At 43.8% G+C, this 24098-nt stretch overlaps 1 protein-coding gene across 1 annotated transcript; it reads right to left on the reverse strand.

The window, feature by feature from the left end:
• Positions 1 to 368: 368 nt before the first annotated feature.
• Positions 369 to 16531, reverse strand: PLGRKT (plasminogen receptor with a C-terminal lysine). The gene is made up of 5 exons (XM_081177089.1): positions 16450 to 16531; positions 14850 to 14936; positions 4256 to 4386; positions 1482 to 1591; positions 369 to 845 (listed from the first exon to the last, which is right to left on the reverse strand). Exons 2-5 carry the CDS (start codon positions 14928 to 14930, stop codon positions 724 to 726), a joined length of 444 nt encoding a protein of 147 aa, XP_081033215.1. The 5' UTR covers positions 14931 to 14936; positions 16450 to 16531; the 3' UTR covers positions 369 to 723.
• Between the last annotated feature and the right edge of the window lie 7567 nt (positions 16532 to 24098).

Here is a 24098-nt window from a genome sequence, read left to right on the forward strand (position 1 = left end):
AAACTGTTGGAAATAAATTTCACAAGTAGAGCAGGTCTTAAAAATATATACGTCTCGGGTATCCAAAGGCCAAGGTAAACAGGTGTTCCGGTGACTGTTGAAACTCAAGAGTCATGCAACTCCAAATGACAAAAACCATAATGGGTAATTTGGCCCCTTGCAACTCTACAATCCCCCCACACCCTACAACTCCCTCGTTCAGGTGTCTTGCCATCTTCAAAGGAGTCCTCTACCATTTCAGAGCTCCTGCAAGGAGATACAGCTTGCACTGAAAACGTGAGCATGTACAAAATTTCCATGCTCGCTGCAAAGGAATCTCCTGCAGCTATTAGAAATAAGACATGATGAAACACACAACCCAACCAGAATTGTATTAAATCCGTTTTATTTCATAATGTGCATTACAATCAGACAATAGTTTTCAAAACAAGTTTGCCGTGATCCATCTAGGTATAGTGCACATAGTCCTCTTCTCTGATCCAATAGGAGAAATTGTGTGTGCTCAGCCCAGATTAAAAAACAATACCAGCTTTTTGAGAGGCAGAGCAATGGTCCTCGAATCTAGACACCCCCCCCAAATGTCTTTGTTGTCAAGCAGCTTGACTGGTGAGATTTTAGCAAAGGCTCCCTGCATACACACTGTTAGATCAGAGCATCACAAGTCGGTAACATGATTACAAATAGATATTTCTGTTCTCTGAAGCACTGCTTCACCACTCCAAACTATTTTTCAATGAAAAACGTGCTCTGTGCTCTTCTGGCTTTTTCAATGCCATCGAAAGTGAGGGGTCCTTTTGGCATTTCCACCAACGCGTTCTCTGCGTCAAGTATATGCTCTGCTTCACCTGGGGAGAAAAATACGGACATGTGTATATACGTTTGTATATTGTGAGAGCAAAATGATCACAAATCTGCCATTAACTGAGTGTTGTTTGTTTATATTAGATTTATATACTGCTCTCCATTGTAAGACCCCAGGGCGCTTCACAGAATAAAATACAGGATAAAAACAAGTACCATATTTTTCGCTCTATAAGACACACCAGACCATAAGACGCACCTAGTTTTTGGAGGAGGAAAACAAGAAAAAAAATATTCTGAATCTCAGAAGCCAGAACAGCAAGAGGGATCGCTGCGCAGCGAAAGCAGCGATCCCTCCTTTTGCTGTTCTGGCTTCTGGGATAGCTGCACAGCCTGCATTTGATCCATAAGACGCACACACATTTCCCCTTACTTTTTAGGAGGGAAAAAGTGAGTCTTATAGAGCAAAAAATATGGTAAATAATCAAAACAAAACAGCAAAACAATACCCCACTTCCCACAGACACATTTAAAAGGCTGTAGGATATTAATCAGCCCAAGAACTGGTTGAAGAGGAATGCTTTCGCCTGGCACCTAAAAATATATAATGAAGGCATGAACCTTCCTGGGGAGAGAATTCCACAAACGGGGAGCCGCTGCAGAGAATATACAATACCTACCTTTCATTCTTTGCAGAAGTGAACCATAACCCATATCATACTGGTAGGCAAGCACAAAACCTAAAGGAACAATTGGAAGGAATAATCCAGGCTTTTTTCTTTTAATTGCCCTGTTTATTAAAAAAAAAAAAGTAAGTAATATCCTACAGCTTCAAACAAAAGAACACACTGAATCATAGCATCATAGAATTGTAGAGTTGGGAAGGGACCGTGAGGGTCATCTAGTCTAACCCCCTTGCAACGTGGGAATCTTTTGTCCAAGGTGGGACTTGAACCCACAACCCGGAGATTAAGAGTCTCATGCAAAACCAACTGAGCTCTCCCATTTTGGATATCCTAATGGGATATCTTAATATCTTTTTGTAAACCTCTTATCGAGTTTTGTTTCCTTTTACAATGAAGCGGCATATACATTTAATTAGATAAATAATTAGACAATATTAAGATTTCCCCTTGTTAGCAAGCACTGGATTTAAGAAACCCTTTAGCTTTTTCTTTAGTTTATAGCTCAATTTTGGATAAGTATGGAAGTGATATGGATAAACAAGGGGTGATATTCAATAACGTTTTACTCAAAGTAGTCTCACTGGAATTAATGAACACGACTAAGTTAGGTCCATTAATTTCAATGAATCTACTCAAAGTAAAACTGAACTGAAAGCACCCAAGGTTTTATTTCCTCAGTACCTACTTTTCAAAAAGTCTTGGCTATTTCGTAGTCTATTATCAGCTTTTAAGTCATTACATTAAGTGCTGTCACACTATCAGATATTGTGAACTACTAACACAGACGTTCCGGTTAATTAGATATATTATAGTGCTGTTATCAATAATGCTGAATGGCAGAGACACCAGAATGCCAATGTTCCTTTGTAAACTTCTAAGTAGCTGAATTATTGTCATCATCACCACCATCAATTTCACTATGAATCACGATTGGCGTATATGATCAGTAACAATAAGTCAAGTGTGCATTTCTTAGATAAGGTAGAATTTATCTAGGAAAAATGGGAAAGAAAACACAATGGGTTGTATGCAACTATGTTCTACTCAAGAGTGGACCCATTAATTCCAATGTGTTTACTTTGAGTGGGTCTAGCATTGGATATAGTCCAATAAAAACAAGGGGAAGAATTCAACATAGAGATAAGTATGGACCATGTTGTTTGCCATCATGGACTGTTCCTGCTCTGCTTTCCAGAAAGGATATAGTTGCCATTCTCTCTCTGATGATAAGAGACGCCCTTGGAGCAGATGGAGATATTCCTACCCTTTAGCCTGGCTTTTGACATTTGACGTGCATGTTTGCAGGAGCCACTTCAGTTTTATTATTGTAAGGGTTGTTGTTTTTAAAATAATCATCAGCTGTATGATCCCAGACAATTGTTTGGAAGTAAGGGCCCTTGAAATCAACACTTACCTACTCACAAGGAAACCGTTTGTCAACATATTTTACATCCTGGATAGAAGGGCAGCCTTTTTAACAACATTCATAATTACATTTTGTAACAATAAAACAAAGCAGAATAGATCTGTCCATTAGCTTCTCCTCCTCCCAAGTCAAATCCCTTGTCAAACATTGATGGCTTTGCATGTTTCCTCAAGGGCCAGACCTCCACATTACATTGGAGCTCTGTGTTTGGAGATGTCAGTGTGATTTTCACTTTGTAAAACCCATGATTGGCTCCTCTTAATTTGCATTGGGGCTATGGAGCAGGGGGAGGTAGGATCTGATTTGTCCTCACACCGTGACCCTGATCACCAGAACCGTTTAGAATATTATATACCAGGCATAGGCAAACTCAGCCCTCCAGATGTTTTGGGACTACAACTCCCATCATCCCTGATCACTGGTCCTGTTAGCTAGGGATCATGGGAGTTGTAGTCCCAAAACAACTGGAGGGCTGAGTTTGCCTATTCCTGTTATATATAATAGGTAAAGGTAAAGGGCCCCCTGACCATTAGGTCCAGTCATGGCCGACTCTAGGGTTGCAGCGCTCATCTCACTTTATTGGCCAAGGGAGCCGGCGTACAGCTTCCGGGTCATGTGGCCAGCATGAGTAAGCCGCTTCTGGCAAACCAGAGCAGCGCACGGAAACGCTGTTTACCTTCCTGCCGGAGCAGTACCTATTTATCTACTTGCACTTTGACATGCTTTCGAACTGCTAGGTTGGCAGGAGCAGGGACCGAACAACGGGAGCTCACCCCGTCGCAGAAATTCGAACCTCCAACCTTCTGATCGGCAAATCCTAGGCTCAGTGGTTTAACCCACAGCGCCACCCGCATCCCGTTATATATTTAAGTCTATTTTAATTCCCTTGCTTTTAACATTTAATTATTTTACTGTGTGCCTTTTTGTTTGTATACTGTTGTAAACTGCTGTGATATATTTCTATGATACAGCGGTATATAAATTTTTAAAAAATGTGTGCAGCGAATGACATCTGCTTGCACAACAGAACCTTCTTCCCTCTCCTCCCTTCATGAACACTCCCTAAGTCCCCCCCCCCAATCCTCCAGAATAGATTTAGGGGGCACAAGGATAAGGGGGAATCCCATTGCACAAATGGACCTCATTCTGCACGCACACAACAGCTTGGCTGAGTGCCATTCACTGAGCAAAATTCAACTAAGTTATACCCAGAGTAGGTGCACTGGTATTAATGAACCTAACTTAGTCACGTCCATTAATTCCAACAAGTCTACTCTGAGTAAAGCTTAGATGACGGAACACACAGTCTCTCTTGCATTATTCAGAAAAAAGGGTTACATACCCAACTGTTAGACCGATAGCAGCAAGTCCGAAAAATGCTCCAAAATACTTGAGAAATTCCCGTGTCCAAGCAACCTGCATAGCCATCTGTCTCTCACGCATTTGATTTTGCATCAGGAGTTGCCTTTCAAGCTGTAAGTACAAGAAAAAGACAACAATAATTTTATTTGTAAATTTAAGTAACTTTTCTACAGGACAGTTCCTACGTAACTGGTACAAAATGGTTTTTGTATTAGTGTATATACTTGTTGTTATGGTTGATATGACCATGATGGTCAAAACAACAAACTACGTAAGGATATATTATTTGTGGCTTAAGAGCAGTTTGTATTAATATCTCAAAAGTAGTGCTTGAATTCTTGAATATGCACTTGCTCCAATTGCTGAACAAGAGGCTTCTTCTCTACTTTAATCTTCCTTTCAATGACTTTTATGTAAGATGACTCTCCCATGCAACCTCTGGGTATAGGGCGGTATATAAATTCAATAAATAAAATAAATACATTAGCTTCTTTTGGGAGTGAAAGGATATGCAGTCAAGACCTTAGTACTTCCTTCTGATTAAGTTTGCAGAACAAGTCTATATTCAAGGAGACAGTTTAGTATTCTGTTCCTGTGAATGGAAATGACGTAAAAACAAGCAGACTGGGCGAGGTGATAGTGTTGGATTGAGACAGTTACTCAGAATATATATTGTACAGTCGTATCTTGGATCCCAAACGCCTTGTGAGTCGAACGTTTTGGCTCCCGAATGCCGCAAACCCAGAAGTGACTGTTCCGGTTTGCGAACGTTCTTGGGAACCCGAACGTCCAATGGGGCTTCCACAGTTTCCGATTGGCTGCAGGAACTTCCTGAAGCCAATCGGAAGCTGTGCCTTGGTTTCTGAACATTTTGGAAGTCGAATGGACTACTGGAACGGATTCCGTTCGACTTCCGGGGTACGACTGTATATGCCCATGTGTCACATTGGAATCCTTTAAACTCTTAGAATTTATCATGTCATGAGAACACAGCCATTCTAATGTGCGTAACAGAGTGGTGTGAAAAAACTTAAATGTATGTAGAAGCTTACGTAATCTGTTTGCTAAGAAAAAAGGGAAAATAAGGCTTATGGTTGCCGATAAAGGCTTATGGTTGGGCAGGTTGAACAACAAAGTACACTAATCTTCTTGGCATCTTTGAAATATATTTCTTCTTGTCCACCAAAGATATATAGACATGTGAACACACTCCACATAGTAGTGTGCTCACACCTGCCCTAAACCTGTACAGTGGTACCTCGGGTTACATACACTTCAGGTTACACACTCCACTAAGCCAGAAATAGTGCTTCAGGTTAAGAACTTTGCTTCAGGATGAGAACAGAAATTGTGCTCTGGTGGCACGGCAGCAGTGGGAGGCCCCATTAGCTAAAGTGGTGCTTCAGGTTAAGAACAGTTTCAGGTTAAGTACGGACCTCCGGAACGAATTACAGTGGTGCCCCGCAAGACGAATGCCTCGCAAGACGGAAAACTCACTAGACGAAAGAGTTTTCCGTTTTGGAGGTGCTTTGCAAAACGAATCTCCTATGGGCTTGCTTCGCAAGACGAAAATGTCTTGCGAGTTCCTGCGGGGTTTTTTTCCTCCCCCCCTTTTTCTAAGCCGCTAAGCCGCTTATCAGCTGATCCGATAAGCCGCTGAAAGCCGCTAATAGCGCTAATCCGCTATTCCGTCAATGGGCTTGCTTCGCAAGACCTAAAAACCGCTAGACGAAGAGAATCACAGAACGGATTCTTTTCGTCTTGCGAGGCACCACTGTAAGTACTTAACCCGAGTGTCAGGGAACTGACATCGGAGCCAGAGGCGGAGGCAAGGCTCTCAAGCGATGCTGGAGAAGGGCCCAGCAGGGAGAGAGGCAGCTCATCAGCAGGGGAAGGAAATCAGCGTAACACCAGGGATAAAGGGGGGGGCAGATGGGGGAATCGGCGAGGGGGCTCCAAGACTCCTCGCCGGAGACCAGCAGGGAGAGCACGGGTCCTCCACTACCCACACCCTCCCTGCGCAGAAGACTTCCGCGCAGGGAGAGTAGGAGGAGACTTGGGGTAAAACAGCTTTTATGCTGGAAAAGGTTTAAGAAACGCCCACTGACGGATTCTGCTAGCGACTGAGGCAGCCACAAAGTGAAGGGCTGTCCAGACAGAAAAGGTTTAACCAGGCAACCTAGCCAGGAGTGGCGGCAACTTACGCACGAGCAACCCCTATATTCATTACACCGAGGTACCACTGCAATAGCAGAAATCTGAAAGAGAACAGGAACAGGAACGAGGGCAGCCAGAGACAAAGACCAGAAACGTGGGAGAACCAGCAAGTATGAACTATGCTATATAACCCTGGTCAGGCTCAGAACTTGCAGGCTAAAAATTACCAGAAGGGACTAATCATGTGTAATTCAACCTTCTATTAGATTTTATACATGGAGCCTCATAGATGATGATTATCTAACCCATAAGCCCACAATGAGGTGCACAAGATCTCTGATTAAGGTATGCCTGCAGAGATATACATTATATGTTCCGACCTCTAGTACCAAAGCAGTGCATAATACTCTTTGTTCTCAGAAGAAACATGCCCCAACAAGGAAGAAAAATCACACCAGCCCACAAGCTGTGTAGGTATCTTCTGTCTCATTGAAACCAATGGTAGGGATTTTTTCGTTTTTTAAAAATGACCAAGTACAAAACCAATGGATGCCGTTTTCTTATTTAAGCAGAAATATAACAGTGGATGATTCGGTTGCCGTGTCTAAGCTGTGTGGCTGTTCTAGAACTCTTTCAGCAAGGAAATTACTGGCAAGTGTAATATGATATTTCTATTGTTCTTTTGAAGTGTGTGATGTGCCCTATTCAGGTGCTCTTTTTAGAGGGGGCAAAAGCACCCAAGCAGAAGCGTGAGTCAGGAGCAATGATCTTTCTAAAACCATCCGCTAGCAAAGGTTATCGTCATCGCTGCACATTCAGTACATCTTGCTATTTGGTCAAGAGATTGTTGAGCTAAACTGTAGCTGACAACTGCACACACACACACACGTATGGTGCTGGTTTCCTGGGTTTGCACTACACAGAAGTGTTATCCACTCCATGGCACTGAAAGCTTCAAGAACAGACCAGTTTGGCCAGTACACTGTCACCGTAACAGCACAGCAAAATGTTGCCTTGTGCGTCCTTGCATGTGCTCCACCACGAAGCTCACGGGGTGACCTTGGGCCAGTCATGTTCTCTCTCTCAGCCTAACCTGCCTCACAGGGTTGTTGTGGCGATGGAAGGAGGATGGGGAGAACCATGTCACCTTGAGCTCCGTGGAGAAAAAGGTGACATAAATGGAACAAAAGAAATCCCTGCTTACTTCTGTATCGTTTTATGCTTTAGCAGGGGAGGCTGGAAACCTGTGATCCTCAGGACGTTGGTTGGACTCCCAGCTCTCACCTGTATGGCTGCCGTGATGGGAGCTGGCGTTCAACCTCAGGAGGAACACCGATTCCCAAACCCCTATCTTATCTCTCTCGCCCTGACCTAGCCACTGTGATCCATGCGACGGTCACCTCCAGACTGGATTATTGTAACTCGCTCTACGTGGGGCTGCCCTTGAGACTGACCCAGAAACTCCAGCGGGTGCAGAATGCCGCGGCGAGACTCCTCACGGGGTCTTCGCTGCGAGATCATATTCATCCGGTGCTGTACCAGCTGCACTGGCTCCCGGTGGAGTACAGGATCAGGTTTAAGGTGCTGGTTTTAACCTTTAAAGCCCTATACGGCCTAGGACCCTCGTACCTACGGGACCGCCTCTCCTGGTATGTCCCACAGAGAAATTTACGGTCTGCAAATAAAAACACCCTAAAGATCCCAGGCCTCAGAGAGGTTAGGCTGGCCTCAACTAGAGCCAGGGCCTTCTCGGCCGCGGCCCCAATCTGGTGGAACGCTCTGTCACAAGAGACTAGGGCCCTGCAGGACCTGACATCCTTCCGCAGGGCCTGCAAGACAGAGCTGTTCCACCAGGCCTTTTGTCAGGGCGCAGCCTGACCCCCTCCTCTGGCAATCTGCACAAAACTTTGCTTGATGGTTGCCATTAATTTGATTTAATTAATTTTATAATGAATGTTTTAGAATGTTGAACTATTCGATTGTTGTTAGCCGCCCTGAGCCCAGCTTCGGCTGGGGAGGGCGGGATATAAATAAAATTTATTATTATTATTATTATTATTATTATTATTATTATTATTATTACTATGTTAGTAGAAAACATTTGCCCTCCATTGAAAGCAGTGCAATGTGAACAGTGGCTAAACTTTATTAAAAGCGGCTGCTGTGGCAGCCTAAGCTTGCAATGTTATCGACTGCACAGTATCCAATATCCAGCATAGGGGGTAGAGTCATCCAGCTCTGCCTTCTTATCAGGGACTCTTGCTTCGTAACCTTCCCACTTAGGCATAGGGTTTACACTAGCTTCTGTCCTGCAGCACCCATAGACTCCAAAGGCCTGCATAACATATTGCATGAGTCAGAGGGGAGCGTGTCCTTTCCTTGTCAGAATGCTCAAAAAGCTATTTTGTGTGCTAGGTGCCAGTATAATGGTATTACAGTGGTACCTCCGGCTTCAGGTCACAGACTCCGCTAACCCAGAAATATTACCTTGGGTTAAGAACTTTGCTTCAGGATGAGAACAGAAATCGTGCCGCAGCGGTGCAGCGGCAGCAGGAGGCCCCATTAGGTAAAGTGGTGCTTCAAGTTAAGAACAGTTTCAGGTTAAGAACAGACCTCCAGAACGAATTAAGTTCTTAACCCGAGGTACCACTGTACTGGGTATGGCGTAGGATCATTCAAAACCATCATGTTCAAGCAAACAACATTATTTCTTACTTTGATAAATACTATGCATCTGTGAATAGACTGTATTTATTGGTATAGTTGTTCAGACTGTTGGGTCCACCCAACAGAGGGTCCAACAGTTGCTATATGTTCTGTAGAGAGAAATGAAGGGCAGATGGGGCTCATCAACCTGAGAAGGTTAGCCCATCTAGGAGAAGAAAAACTCTGATCCTAACGCTCCACTGCTATAATGGTCTCTGGCAGGCAAGCAGCCTGATAAAGCAGCAAAGAGCCTCCGTCAGTTTTATACAAGTTTAATTAAAAGAAAAACACATTCAGAGCATGGCAATCTGCCTGCTCTCATTAATCTAGTTGCTTAGTCTGACTTATCGTTCCTCCCCCAACAGGAAGAACACAAAAATCCCACCTTTCATCTCCTTCCCTTCCGTTGCTCTTGGAGCCTCTCTAATCTCCTTGTTTGGAGACTGCAGGGCTGAGCTTACCTCTTCCTCAGAAGACTCAGCCTCTGACACCCTCTTACCTGCTGGTTGCCTGGCAAAGCCTTGGCCAACATCCAACTCTTCCACCCCTTGGGAACTAACCGCTTCTTCCCTGAAAAGGAGGGGCCCTGGGCTGTTCTCTCTAAAATAAGACAGACAGCTCTCATCTACAGAGGCTGCCTCTTCCTCACTCAGCTCAATTTCCGAGGCTGACTCTCCTGGTGCGCTGGGGGCACATTCCTGATGACTGCTTTACAGGATATCTTTGGGAGAAGAGAAGGCTAAGGAGCAAACCCTACACAAATCCAAAGTGGAGTTCCTAAGATGGTTGGATTGGGCTTTGTACGCCTCCTTCCAGCAACACCTGCAGCCAAGCTGGTGCCAAATGTATTGCTCTGCTTTCCTTTGGACCACGTCAGTGATGCCGAGGGGGGGGGTCTTGTCATTTGGGCAGCCCCTCCATACACACTGCCCAGGCTTGTGCTCTGGGGAGGTAACTTTGGTGCAGCGGTTTGACTCCCCCACCCCCACCAGAGGCGCACTCCGTTGTCTCTCAAGACAACTTGTCCAAATTCTAACTACAGAAAAGCAACATTTGGATGCCTGGATTTTCAATAGAAAATCCAGGCATCCAAATAAATTGAGAAAAATCACCTAATTCATTTCATTTATTGCTCTCTCGACTGTAGCAAAAGCTTGTGTTAAAAAAAACCCATAGAAAAAGATAGAAGGTAATGCTGGGATGTTTTGCTTGAAGCTAAAATAAAATTAGTTATAAAAGTTTTCACTGCCAGTTCTCTTTGCCAGCACTACCATTTTTAATCCACAAACTAAATGGAAAATTGTGTTTGTCCACATAGATTAAGCTACAGCAAGATAGTTATGACTTTTTTCATATTAGGCCTATATGTATATACACACATTCCCACACTTGACAAATTATTAAATGCCAAAATTTGTAAGCCATATGCAAAACTTGCAAATAATTTTAAAAAGCACATTTCCACAGGCAAAAGAGATGAACAACAAAGAGCACCCTGCAGACATTCTAATAAATGCTTTTTGGTCTCCAGCATTGGAAATTAGTACCTGTCTGTGTTTACTCTAGGATAAACTTCATAAAGTAATTTTGAATCCCACATACCATTTTAAAATACAGTTGTATCTTGGTTGTTGAACGGAATCCGTTCCAGAAGTCTGTTTGACTTCCAAAAACATTCGACAACCAAGGTGAAGCTTCCGATTTGCTGCAGGAGCTTCCTGCACATAATCGGAAGCTGTGTCAGACGTTCACCTTCCAAAGAACGTTTGCAAACCGGAACACTCACTTCCGGGTTTGCGGCATTCAGGAGCCAAAACGTTTGACTCGGAAGGCATTTGGCTTCCAAGGTACGACTGTAGCTGCTGTTCTCAAGCTTACAGATTATACAGTGGTACCTCGGGTTAAGTACTTAATTTGTTCCGGAGGTCTGTTCTTAACCTGAAACTGTTCCTAATCTGAAGCACCACTTTAGCTAATGGGGCCTCCTGCTGCTGCTGCGCCGCCGGAGCACAATTTCTGTTCTCATGCTGAAGCAAAGTTCTTAACCTGAAGCACGATTTCTGGGTTAGCGGAGTCTGTAACCTGAAGCATATGTAACCCAAGGTACCACTGTACTGTAATTTACGATATCCAGAGAACTGGGTTTGAAAAAAGACAAGGGCTGGACCACCATTTTAAAATATATTCCTTTTATTTTAGGCACATTGGTGCTGAAAAGGGCTCCAAACTATGCAGTTAAGATGATGATATAAAGTTATTTCCAGTTCAACTGAGTCTAATGGAGGGGTAAAAATGGGAAGGGAGGACAGGAGAGAAAAAGTCGCCCATCTCCTGTCATGGCTGCAGCTAGCAGCGGGGCCTTAGATGTGGTGGCTGCTCTCCCTCAGAAACCTCCACCACCCCAAAACGGCTCTCTTAGAATTTTGATCAAATCTTTTTATGTTACACTTAATAGTGGGGAAATCACCCTGATAGTCTAAATACATCCTTAAAGGTCATATATTTTTTGCAGTTCAACTAAAATATAAGCTATTAAATGTTGAAGTTAGAGGAGTTTCTTAAGAGTTATAACAATGAAAACTTCAGCCTTCCCCTGCTACTCCTCAATTTTTAAAAAATAGTTACCAAGACCCTTTTTTCTACTATATTGACATAATTATCTTAATGAAGCACTAGAAATGTAGTAACAGAAATACATACTATCATCATATTCTGCAAACAAAAGCATCCTTCACGTAATTCAGGAACATATTAGTGGTCCTTAGCTAGAGAAAAGTGGAAAATCTCCTGGAATGACCATGTTTTACAGCCTTGTACCCTCTGGACTTAATATAGGGAATCCTATTTGACTTAAGTTAGCCATTACTAACAAGTTAAACATAAGGAAAATGGCAGCGAGAGCCATTCAACAGTAGAACGGTCTCCCTCGGGAGGTTGTGGACTCTCCTTTCCTGGAGGTTTTTAAACAGAGGTTGCATGGCTATCTGTCATGGATGCTTTAGCCGAGATTCCTACATTGCAGGGGGTTAGACTAGATGGCCTCTGGGGACCCTTCGAACTCTAAGATTATAAGCCCTATGGATTTCAGTGTGTCTATGCAAAATCCACAGATCCAGCCCAATGTTGCAAACGTGCAGTAGGTTAATCTTCTGTACACCTTACGGTCTTCAAACAAAAACATCTTGGAGGTCCCAGGCCACAGAGAGGATAGGCTGGCCTCAGCCAGAGCCAGAGCCAGGGCTTTTTTGGCTGTGGCTCCAATCTGGTGGAACACTCTGTCACAAGAGACTAGGGCCCTGCGGGACTTGACATCTTTCTGCAGGGCCTGCAAGACAGAGCTGTTCCACCAGGCCTTTGGCCAGGGCACAGCCTGACCCCCTCCTTTGGCAATTCTCACGGAACTCTAGCCCAATGGTTGACATTAATCCGATTTGAATTGATTTTATAATGAAATGATTTTAGTATATTGGATCATTTTACTGTTGTTAGCCGCTCTGAGCCCAGCTTCGGCTGGGGAGGGCGGGATATAAATAAAATATTATTATTATTATTATTATTATTATTATTATTATTATTATTATTATTATTTACACGTATCCTTACTCAAATATAGTTGCCATTAATATGAAATCTGGGATCAACTCTGCAGCTCATTATATAGTACTGGACAAGGCAATTTATTAGGTTCACAATTTACATCCTCTTTCACTGAAATCTTGGATGTGTGAGGGGGGGGCAGGTGGCGAGAGAAATCAGAACATGAGTAACATAGTGGTTAGCAATGAGATAAAATCATTATCCAAGCTTCTTTCGGTGTGCTTACATTTTTAACAGCCGGTGCACTGCGAAGTGCTACTAACAGAAAATGTAATGTTCTTATTTCCTCAGAGAAGTTTTAAATTTCATAGGACGCCCACCCGCCCTTATGTCAAAGGCACGATTCTCCTTCCTTATAACTTCACAGTGTCACTGTCTGTCAGATGAAGCTAACAGCTATGTGTTAAACCGGTGTAATTCCCTTTATAGTCAGGAAACAGGAAGCACGTATCTTCTCTCATGCCTGCCCCAACATTTACTATTATATTCTTCAGCTACAACCCAAACGAAACACTGTGTGCAATTTTTAACAAGTCAACCTCTTTAGTCATATGGCGATAAGATACATGGCAAAAACATTTCAGTAGCTGATATTTTGTGACAACTGAAAGTGACACATCTAGTTTAGTGGAAGACACCCAAGCAGAATTTATTGTCATTAAAAATTAAATTTATCCATCTAAGTTCTATGATTCTTTAGTACATATCTTGCTGCAGACATTAAAAAACAACAACAATGAACTGCAACATCAGTCACTCTTATTTTCTAAACCATCTTTTCTCTAGCCTCTCACTGGAAACAACACCCCTCTAATTCATTACTTTTGTTTGCTCATGGGCTTCCCATAAACATCTGGTTGGCCACTGCTGGACTGGATGTACCTTGGCCTGATCCTGCAATGCTCTTCTTATCAAGGGACAACACTTGTCATAAGGAAGACTAATAAAAGCTTTCGGACATGGAGCTAAATAAGCGCCCCCTCCCTAGCTATTTATTTTTTATATGCCCTTACACGCCACATGGCAATGTCACATCTTACTTAAGAATACTTTAAGTGCTACAATCTCCTGGAAAAAGCCAGGCTTGGATTACACAAACACCACTGTTAAAACTAGGCAACATATCATTCAGCTAAACTAGGAGTGTAAAATATTCTATATTTTGGACCACATACTTTAAGCTCTTCTGCCTCCAAGAAAGACCCAAGGACTACTTTAAGGGAAGAAAAAATTATTTTGAAGACAAATTGCACCAACAAGTTTAGAATGTGATTCTGGAAGCAGAGAATACATAAACAAGCACTGCAGAGGCTTTTTTCTTAAAATAAACAAGAACACGCAATTATCTCGGATATATTTGTATTGCTTAAGTGTTCTGAAGCCGCACAGCAATGTATTATATTAACAGTAAGGTCTTCAGGATAAGACAATCCGATAACCTAATCAGATTTGCCAAGGAAGACAAAGACAAAATTAAATTCTACATGGCAGATTAATAAGATCTGCTGGAAAACAGGATACTTTATTACCTTCCTGTTATTTAATCTGCTTCCTGTTCTCCTACTGGGAAGGTGGGGGGGCAGGTAATTTAAGATTCTCTTCCATTCACCCCCACTGTCAACTTTCCTCCTTCCCATCTGCTGGTCTTCACTTTAAGTGTGTCAATGTTACACTGGGATCTTAACTTTAAGGCTAAAAGAGCCCTAAGAGTACTGTGCAGACAGAAAAGAACGAAAACTATTTGTTCTTTTCTCTACACCTCAGGTCTCTCTCAACTCCCAGCTCTCACCTTCTTTCTTCATTCAGGTGTACGTATGCATCATACACACAAATTTACTGTGTGATCCTAAACATGCCTACTCAGAAGTAAGCCCCGTTTAGTTCAATGAGACATACTCCCAGGTAAGTGGGTAGAGGACTGCAAGAAGGCACCTTTGCAGTTCCAAGGTGCATTTGTCTGGGAGCAAATTATCTAATCCATATTTTTACTTCGGTTCCCAGTACCACGTATGAGATGCATGTCATTGTGGGGTAACCAATGCTGTATGCACATATTTTTGTACCAGAGTATAAAATCATCGCGTTGCTACATGCTCTGTAATATAATAACCAACCTGAAGTCGAGAGTTCATGAGCATAAACTCCTGTTGACTCTTTAGGCTTTCATTCACAGACTTCGAAAATATGAAACCCATTTTGACCTAAATGGAGAGAGTATATATATATATATATTTGCAATGATCATTAACACTGTTGAAATTTGAGCTACAAGTTATTATTTTTCCTCCCATAAAGAAATGACTCAGTAATAAAACACACCAACCGTGCAAATCTAACACTTGAGAAATGAAAACTACTTATTCAACCTTTGCACGTGATTGTCAACACTTCTCTTTATTTGGCATTTTATTGGCACTAGCCCATCCAGAGAGGCAGTAGCCTGAAATTACATAGTAGGAAATGTGGGAAGCCTTGCTGTGGATCCCCAGCCTTGGCACCCTCCAGATATTTGTGGACTCAAATTCCCTTCAACCCCAGCCAGCACAGCCAACAGCCAAGGGTGATGGGAGTTCAAAACACGAGGGCACCAGGCTGTAGAAGCCTGTCTTAGAAGGCGGCTTTCTACAGTCTCAGGGTGGTAGAGGCAACTCAATCCTGGAGGTGGAGAAAAATATGCATCACCTACCCACCCCCACAAGTACTAAAAAGTAATTGGGGGGTGGGGAGCTGTACCCAAATGGCAGAGTATCTGGGGGGGGGGTGTATTCTCCCCTCCTGCAACAAAAATAACATATGTATATACATGTGTGTGTGTTATTTTATATACATATATACTATATATGTGTACGTGCGTTGTTTTATATATGTGTGTTGTTGTTGTTTTTGTTGTTATAGGTGTGTGTGTGTGGTTTTATATATATTTACAGTGGTACCTTGGTTTAAGAACAGCCCTGTTTACAAATGATTCGGTTTACGAACTCTGCAAAACCAGAAGTAGTGTCCCGGTTAGCAAACTTTACCTCCGTCTATGAACGGAATCCGAATGGTGGAAGGGCACCAGCGATGGGAGGCCTCATTAGGGAAAGTGTGTCTCAGTTTAAGAACGGTTTTGGTTTAAGAACAGACTTCAGGAACAGATTAAGTTTGTAAACCAAGGTACCACTGTATACTGTATGTGTGCGTTTTATATATGCGTGCGTGTGTTGTTGTTATATATGTATGTGTGTGTTGTGTGTGTGTGTTGTTGTTGTTATGTGTTACAGGTAGGTAGCAGTGTTGGTCTGCCATAGTCGAAACAAATAATTAAAAAAAATTAAAAATTCCTTCCATAACACCTTAGAGACCAACTAAGTTTGTTATTGGTATGGGCTTTCGTGTGCATGCCTGTGTATCTGAAGAAGTGTGCATGCACACGGAAGGTCATACCAGTAACAAACTTCTTGTTGTTGTTGTTGTTGGTGGTGGTGTGTGTGTGTGTGTGGTTGTTGTTTTTGTTGCAGGAGGGGAGAATAACAATACACGGTGCAGAAGCGCTCCAGGTCCGAACGGTCCACACTCGCAGCAGCAGCAGCAGCAGCTCCAACCCGCCCCGTATTCCGCCAAGGCCAAAGCGGGCAGCCCTGGACAGCAGGCGCTGCAGAAACGCCACCCCCCGAAGCGCTGCCCCTCGGAAGCTTCCTCCCTAGACCCTAGACCCCCCTCCTCCCCCCTTACCTGCCGCCTTCCCGGCCTCCCCTCCTCCTCCTCCTCAGCGGCCTCCCTCCTCTCCGCCCGAGCGGACTTTGCGCCAACCCGCCAAGACTCGCTTGTTTGAGGGCCAGGAAGCGATGGGACGTCATTTCCGGGCACGATTCCTATTCCTATTCCTCCTCCTCCTCCTCTCTTTTTCTTCTGCTGCTACGGCTTCTTGAGCGGCTGGCCGGCTTTTTGCCCGGAGTTTGGCATATGTGGCCCCGTCTCTCGTACTGACCTGTCGTTTCTACGGACTGCTGTGTATCTTCTAGGAATCCTAGCAGGAGTGGGAAGGGGCCACAGGGTCATCCAGTCCAGTCCCTCCCACCCGCGATTCAGGAATCTTCGGCCCAACGTGGGACTCGAACCCAGGACCCTGAGATGAAGAGTCTCGTGCTCCACCGGCTGGAGCTGTGGGAATCTTTCAATAAAAATAAATAAACGGGGAACGATTTCAGCGGGTGGGTGGAAACTGAGGGAGGGAATGAGAGGGTGGGAGCCCCTCTTTTTTTACTTGCAAAATCATCATCATCACACACACACATAGGGTTGCTAGGCCAGGCCAGGCCTGCGTGTTGTGTTGTGTTGTGCTGTGCTGTGATGTGATGTGATGTTATTCCCCAGCTGCTGTTTAGGGGGCACATTTATGGGGAGTAAGCCCCGTTATCTTTCAGGCTTGCTTCTGAGTAAAGCTCAGACTGTGAAGCTGCAATCTAATCTGTAAGCTTACTCACAAGCAAGGCCTATTTAATTTAATTCAGGGGTTGTAGGTGGGGGTGATGAAATGTGTGTAAAAGAAGAGGTAAAGTTCTTCTACTTCAGGTAAAGATAAAGGGACCCCTGGCTGTTAGGTCCAGTTGCGAACGACTCTGGGGTTGCGGCGCTCATCTTGCTTTACTGGCAGAGGGAGCCGGCGTACAGCTTCCGGGTCATGTGGCCAGCATAACTAAGCCGCTTTTGGCGAACCAGAGCAGCGCATGGAAACACCGTTTACCTTCCTGCCGGAGCGGTGCCTATTGATCTACTTGCACTTTGATGTGCTTTCGAACTGCTAGGTTGGCAGGAGCAGGGACCGAGCAGCAGGAGCTCACCCCATCACGGGGATTTAAACCGCCAACCTTCTGATCAGCAAGCTCTAGGCTCTGTGGTTTAGCCCACAGCGCCACCCGCGTCCCATTCTACTTCGGATATATCCTAACTGGCCAAATGAAGTGTTCTGTTGAGCAAAGGGACTTTTCCTCAGCCCCAGCCAGGATGCCCAGGTGTACTGCATTATTGGCTGAAACCAAAAGTGCATTCATTTAAAGCGCATGAGTTTCCCCAAAGAATTCTGGAAATTGTAGTTTCCCCTTCCAAGGCCTACAGCTCCCAGCACTTCTTAACAAACGGCAGTCCCCAGGACACTTTGAGGGAAACCGTATGCTTCAAATATGTGTTGAACGCATTCTGCTGTGGATCCACCAGAAGTTCGAGAAATATATTTTAAATGCATGCATTTCGTACACCAAATCAGTACGGAAGTGGCTTTCCAACTGCAAAAGCTGTTCATCAAGAAAGGGATCAGAAACTAGATAAAACATGAAATTTTTAATTCTGTAGGTCAGATCTTTGGATGCCATGGATCAGTAACATTGTAATATATAGTTGGAAATTGCATGTATGCGAGACTCTTCAAGATGCTAATTTAGTTTATATGCCTAGTCTCCTAGTTTTGTTTTGTGTTGTGTTGTTATTGTTGTTGTTAATGAACTTACCTATGCACAGGCCTATAAAGTATTCCATTGCTTCCTTGAAAGGAAATGACCACAGACTTTGTACTTATTATACACCAGATGGCACTATTTCTTTTCCATTGTGCTGCAGTTTGGCTGCTAGACAACTGAAATGTGCATGGTGATGGCTTCCAGGTTTTTAAAATCTATATAGGGCCACATCTGTATTATAATTTAAAGCACTATTATACCGCTTCAACAGCTGTGGCTTCTTCCAAAGAACCCAGGTAGTTTGTTAAGGTAGGGTTGCTATTCAAAAAGGAAAAACCAGTATTCCACCTTCGAAACCCCGGTAAGGCAGCCCTAAGTTAAGGGTGCTGAGAAGTCTGTGAATTTTAGCTCTGTGAGGGAAATGGGGATCTCCTAAGAACTCTGTTCAAAGGAACTCCTCTGGCCCCCATGCTACTTCTAATTTTTGATTCTAGTGTATTATTTATTCTTTAAGTGACTTTAAAGTTCTAATTCTCTTTTGTAACTGCTAGGCTACCCTTTCCATACTTCTGGTGTCCCCCCCCCCTTATCGAATACCTTAATATACTGTCTTTCTGTGGTACTCATTCTAGCACAACCTATTTCCCTTTTCTTGTGTTAGGCCTGTTCCTTACTAATATATTTGCTAACCAGAGCCAAAGATTTGATGCAGGGCAAACAAGGATAATGCCCTGATAGTTTTTGTCTTCATTTTAACTCAGCAGTGATGGGCTCCAGATTTGATAAGAGCAGCATCAGCAGGATGCGAAGCGGGTGCTTGTGGCGCTGTGGGTTAAGCCACAGAGCCTAGGACTTGCCAATCAGAAGGTCGGCGGTTCGAATCCCCGTGACGGGGTGAGCGCCCGTTGCTCGGTCCCTGCTCCTGCCAACCTAGCAGTTCGAAAGCACATCAAAGTGCAAGTAGATAAATAGGTATCGCTCAGGTGGGAAGGTAAACGGCGTTTCCGTGCGCTGCTCTGGTTCACAAGAAGCGGCTTAGTCATGCTGGCCAAATGACCCGGAAACTGTACACCGGCTCCCTCGGCCAGTAAAGCGAGATGAGCGCTGCAACCCCAGCGTCGGTCACGACTGGACCTAATGGTCAGGGGTCCCTTTACCTTTACCTTTATGGGCTGTTTCCCCAGTCAATATGGTTCCAACTGCTTTTGTTCTGTAAAGTTTAAGGCCATAGGATTGCACGTATTAACTCTTCCTCCTCTTTGGCTTCTTGCACACTCCTAACATCTGCTCCAGAGGGTGGGATGGGGCCTTCCATAGCAGACGGGCCCAGCGATCCTGGTGGGGTGCCATCGGGGCTGCCCCCCTGCTCGTGCTGGGTGCCACGCCCCCAGGACACCTGATATGCCCCTGTGGGCAGCGTGCCACGCCCCCAGAATGCACGCCAGCCCCGCCCCCGCCTGCTTTCCGCCCCCCAGTGTCGGAGCATGAAGCTCCACCACTTGCTAGAGAAAAAGAGAAACTGGAGTGTCTGTTGTGCAAATTAATTTCCTTACAGAAGAGGCCATTTTTGGCATAAGGGCTCTGTTGGGGTTCCAGAGTCCTCCTGCCTCCTTCCCAAAGCCTAGTATATTGATGATGATGTATGCTTTATGGTCAGGAAGGAGTATCCGTACATGTCGAATTTACATGCAAGTGTGACATGAACTAGCAATTTTTTTAGTTGTAAGCTTCTAGTGAAGTATTACTTCACAAATAGTTTCTTCATGAGACATGCAATATTGCACAGTCATGATTTCTTCTTCGTATTACTTTCTGTTTCTAACTGCAATTGCCAGTAAAGCTCCAACATTCTTTGGAATAAATTTCCCCAGAGTAGCTTCCTGGAGTGTGCCTATTTATAAAATAATTTCAGTTTCTTTCTTTTTTATTATTAAAACAAAAAACATTTGCAAGCAGCACAAGTCACTGAAGGTTCAGCAACTAAGGCTGCCATACTACAAATATTTAGGAGTTGGCAGCATCACTTTATAAACTCTAGTTCAACTTGTGAGTAAGAGTAGGATTTGTGTTTCCCTTTGGAAAATGAGGCCCAGCAGAGACTGTGGTGTCTTTATGATATATGGTTTATTTATACATATATGCAACCTCAGCCTAAGATGGAGGGGTTCACAGCATTGCACCCCAAAATAATATTGCTTCTTCCATAGCCACAGCCTTGGGTTCCAGCAGCGATCAGCCACAGCTCTCTGAGATTGCTGTGCAACTTGCCTTGCTCGTAAGTCACATCACTCCTAAGTCCAACCAATCTAAGCTAAGCTTTATCTGACCTGCTGGGACTGACCTGCTGGGAGCCTGTAAGGCCCGGCCCTGCCTCTTTCCACCTGGCTTGGGATGGGGCCTGGAGGGCTTCATAAAGGACCGCTGCTGCTGCTCGACAGAGATGGGGCCTTTTTAAAATTGTTAATATTTAAATTGTTTTTATTTTTTATCTATATCATTTTAAATTGTTATTGATATTAATGTTGTATTTTTTAGTTTTAGATTTTATGATTTATGTGGAAATTGTTTAAGGCTGTATTCAAAAGGCCAGGGCTCTGGCACGAGGAGTCGTACTTGCTGGGCACCTGCCAAGACCCCCACCCTCACATGGGTGCCATGAACCCACACCTCCACCCCCCACACACAATGTGCCTGTTCATTTGTCCTCTCTGACCATTCAAGCAGTGACAAGAGGGAACAGAGGGAACATGTGTTGTAGATGGAGTTGAGAGTTGGCAACGAGGGGCGGGGGATTAGATTCCGTTTGCATTTAAAGGTGGATTTCCCTAATTCACACCCTCTGACACAATTTGCAAACTGAAAGTCAGCCGTCCCTTAAAATATGCACTTCTAATTTCGCAAATCAGGGTAAAGTGTGTATAAAATGTACCATATTTTTTGCTCTATAAGACGCACCAGACCATAAGGCGCACCTAGTTTTTGGAGGAGGAAAATAAGAAGAAGAAAAAATTCTGAATCCCAGAAACCAGAACAGCAAGAGCAATTTGGCTTCTGGGATTCAGAATATTTTTTTTCTTGTTTTCTTGCTGTCCTGGCTTATGGGATAGACGTGTGCAGCCTCTCCCTGGCAGCGGGATGATGATGAAGAAGAAGAAGAGTTTGGATTTGATATCCCACTTTATCACTACCCGAAGGAGTCTCAAAGCGGCTAACATTTTCCTTTCCCTTCCTCCCCCACAACAAACACTCTGTGAGGTGAGTGGGGCTGAGAGACTTCAGAGAAGCATGACTAGCCCAAGGTCACCCAGCAGCTGCATGTGGAGGAGCGGAGACGCGAACCCGGTTCTCCAGATTACGAATCTACCACTCTTAACCACTATACGACACTGGCAGAAGCCAGGACAGCAGGCGGGGCTCTGTTCCTGTCCTGAGGGAGAGCTGCGCAGCGCCCCTCCAGCGAAGTGGGAGGAGGAACAGAAGGGGCTCCGTTCCTCCTCCCACTTTGCTGAAGGGGCGCTGCGCACCTCTCCCTCTCTGCGCAGTGCCGTTCGCTCCATAAGACGCGCTCACATTTCCCCTTACTTTTTAGGAGGAAAAAAGTGCGTCTTATGAAGCGAAAAATACGGTATATGTTAGCGAAGACGAGATACGAAAATGCATCTGTATGAGGGGAAATGCTTTGCAAAGGTATGTATCTTAGGCAAAAATGAACATGCAGAAATGTGTATGTTGGGGAAATTTGTACAAAGATGCTGATGAATTTCCGTGCAGACTTTTTCTTCTTTTTTTGCAAACTGAGGTGGAAAGGTGGAAGACTGAACTTAAGCGGTAGAAAATTTGAAAGTACCACCCTTGTGCATCCCTAGTGTACAGTCAGACTATGAGTAATCAGAAGCAAAGAGGAGGTGAGTCAACTTGGCATCTTGCCTGAGCAAGGTCTTCTGAAACCTGGAGTTGAGATTGCAGAAGACAATTGAGTTCCTCAGAGAATGTACCAGTAATTGCCTGAGTTACTACAGTCCTGTGTATTTCCCCATGATCCCCCATGAGTCATGGGACGTATGCTTGGCCAATATGAGAACACGAGATGGGCCACGGGCTGATCCTCAAGGCTCTTGCTATCTTCATATGTGTGCATACCCTCCAACATTTCTCCAATGAAAACAGGGACATCCTATTCAATTTTACTATTTATTTATTTATTTATTTATTTATTTATTTATTTATATAATTTGTATTGATTTTAACATATCAGTTATAAAATGTACCACAAAACTTATCGCTTATACAATCTTTTTTTTTTACTTCCATCAGCACCTCTGGATAATCCACCGTTTTATCTACTTCTTATACATTTCTTAACTTTATATTGCCTTTAAGTCTCTTAACAAATTATCCTTCCCCTATCTGTTTTTGCAGTACTTCCAATAATACTCCTCACAGAGCTTCTTGCAAACCTACAAACGTCGTCTGATCTTCACAGATACTTTTCAAATAATCCGTAAATTTACTCCAGTCTTCCGTGAATTTCTGGTCCCACCGGTTTCATAGAATCATAGAATCATAGAGTTGGAAGAGACCACAAGGGCCATCGAGTCCAACCCCCTGCCAAGCAGGAAACACCATCAGAGCACTCCTGACATATGGTTGTCAAGCCTCTGCTTAAAGACCTCCAAAGAAGGAGACTCCACCACACTCCTTGGCAGCAAATTCCACTGTCGAACAGCTCTTACTTCGAATTCTTCCTGTTAGTTTATCTAGTTCTGCATAGTCCATTAACTTCATCCTCCATTCTTCAGTCGTCGGCAGTTCTTCTTGCTTCCATTTTTGGGCCAATAATATTCTTGCTGGTAATATTTTATTATTTATGCCCCGCTCATCTGACTGGGTTGCCCGAGCCACTCTGTGCTGCTTCCAGCGTATACAGAAACACAATAAAACAAACATTAAAAACTTCTCCCGATGCAGGGCTGCCTTCAGATGTCTTCTAAAGGTTGTATAGTGACTTATTTCCTTGGCTCAGGGGTCACATAACTCCATACCCGCCTAGGGACGTCTTAAGGAAACGTGCAGGATCAAATAAAAAACCGAGATGGCTTCTGTATTTATGGGACTGTCCCTGGAAAATAGGGACACTTGGAGGGTCTCCATGTGTGGATGTGCTAAGCCTTTTCTGGGATTTGGCCATTAGCTACTCGAAATGGCTCCAAGTGTTTCCCTTGGTAACCACCTTCTATACTTCTGTGTCCTTGAAACTGACTTTATTCCCATTCTGCCCGATGAAGGGTTCGGGTAAGCGTGCATGTTGGGGAAATAAAAATATTTTTCATAGCTTGCAAAATGTTGTTGTGTCAGTTAGGAACTGCCTTTGTTGCTCTTCAAGCAAATCCCAGGCATGACCTAGGACTGCCCCAGAGAGTGACTCGATCTGAAAGCGAGGGAAAAGGAAGTATTCTGTTTTCTCACCATGTAGCCTTTGGTTTTGGTTACCATTGTGCTCTTGGCTGGAGTAAAAAAAGGGGTCTTGGTCTACCACTGACCTTCGTGTTGCTGTGTTGCTCTCTCTTACTACTGTTCCTCAGAAACAACTACTGTCCATAATCTGTTCCCTACTGCACCAATGCCCTTTCCCTTTTTAAACAGATCTAAATTTGCACACAATCATAATTTCCTATTTGTTATTACATTTCTATCTTACCTTTCCTACAAGGAACTCAAGTATGGTTCTCTTCAGAAGGACAGGAGTCATGCTGCCTTTTTAACTTAACTAATGAAGAGGTGGGAACAAGCAAACTGAGCAGGCATCTAAGTAACATTGGAAATGGCCATAAGTCTTCAAATACAGTGGTACCTCAGGTTACATACACTTCAGGTTACATACACTTCAGGTTACAGACTCCGCTAACCCAGAAATAGTGCTTCAGGTTA

This window comes from Podarcis bocagei (assembly GCF_964188305.1).
Source record: "Podarcis bocagei genome assembly, chromosome: 17".
Lineage (NCBI taxonomy): Eukaryota > Metazoa > Chordata > Lepidosauria > Squamata > Lacertidae > Podarcis > Podarcis bocagei.

What these genes read in the sequence shown, in the direction of transcription:
- PLGRKT (XM_081177089.1), bottom strand. Translation starts at nt 14,930, where the DNA reads ATGGGTTTCATATTTTCGAAGTCTGTGAATGAAAGCCTAAAGAGTCAA. An exon ending in GCTATCGGTCTAACAGTTGG is followed by an intron (nt 1,592 to 4,255) that starts GTATGTAACCCT and finishes TTTAATAAACAG; the next exon opens with GGCAATTAAAAGAAAAAAGC. An exon ending in ACTTCTGCAAAGAATGAAAG is followed by an intron (nt 846 to 1,481) that starts GTAGGTATTGTA and finishes TTTTCTCCCCAG; the next exon opens with GTGAAGCAGAGCATATACTT.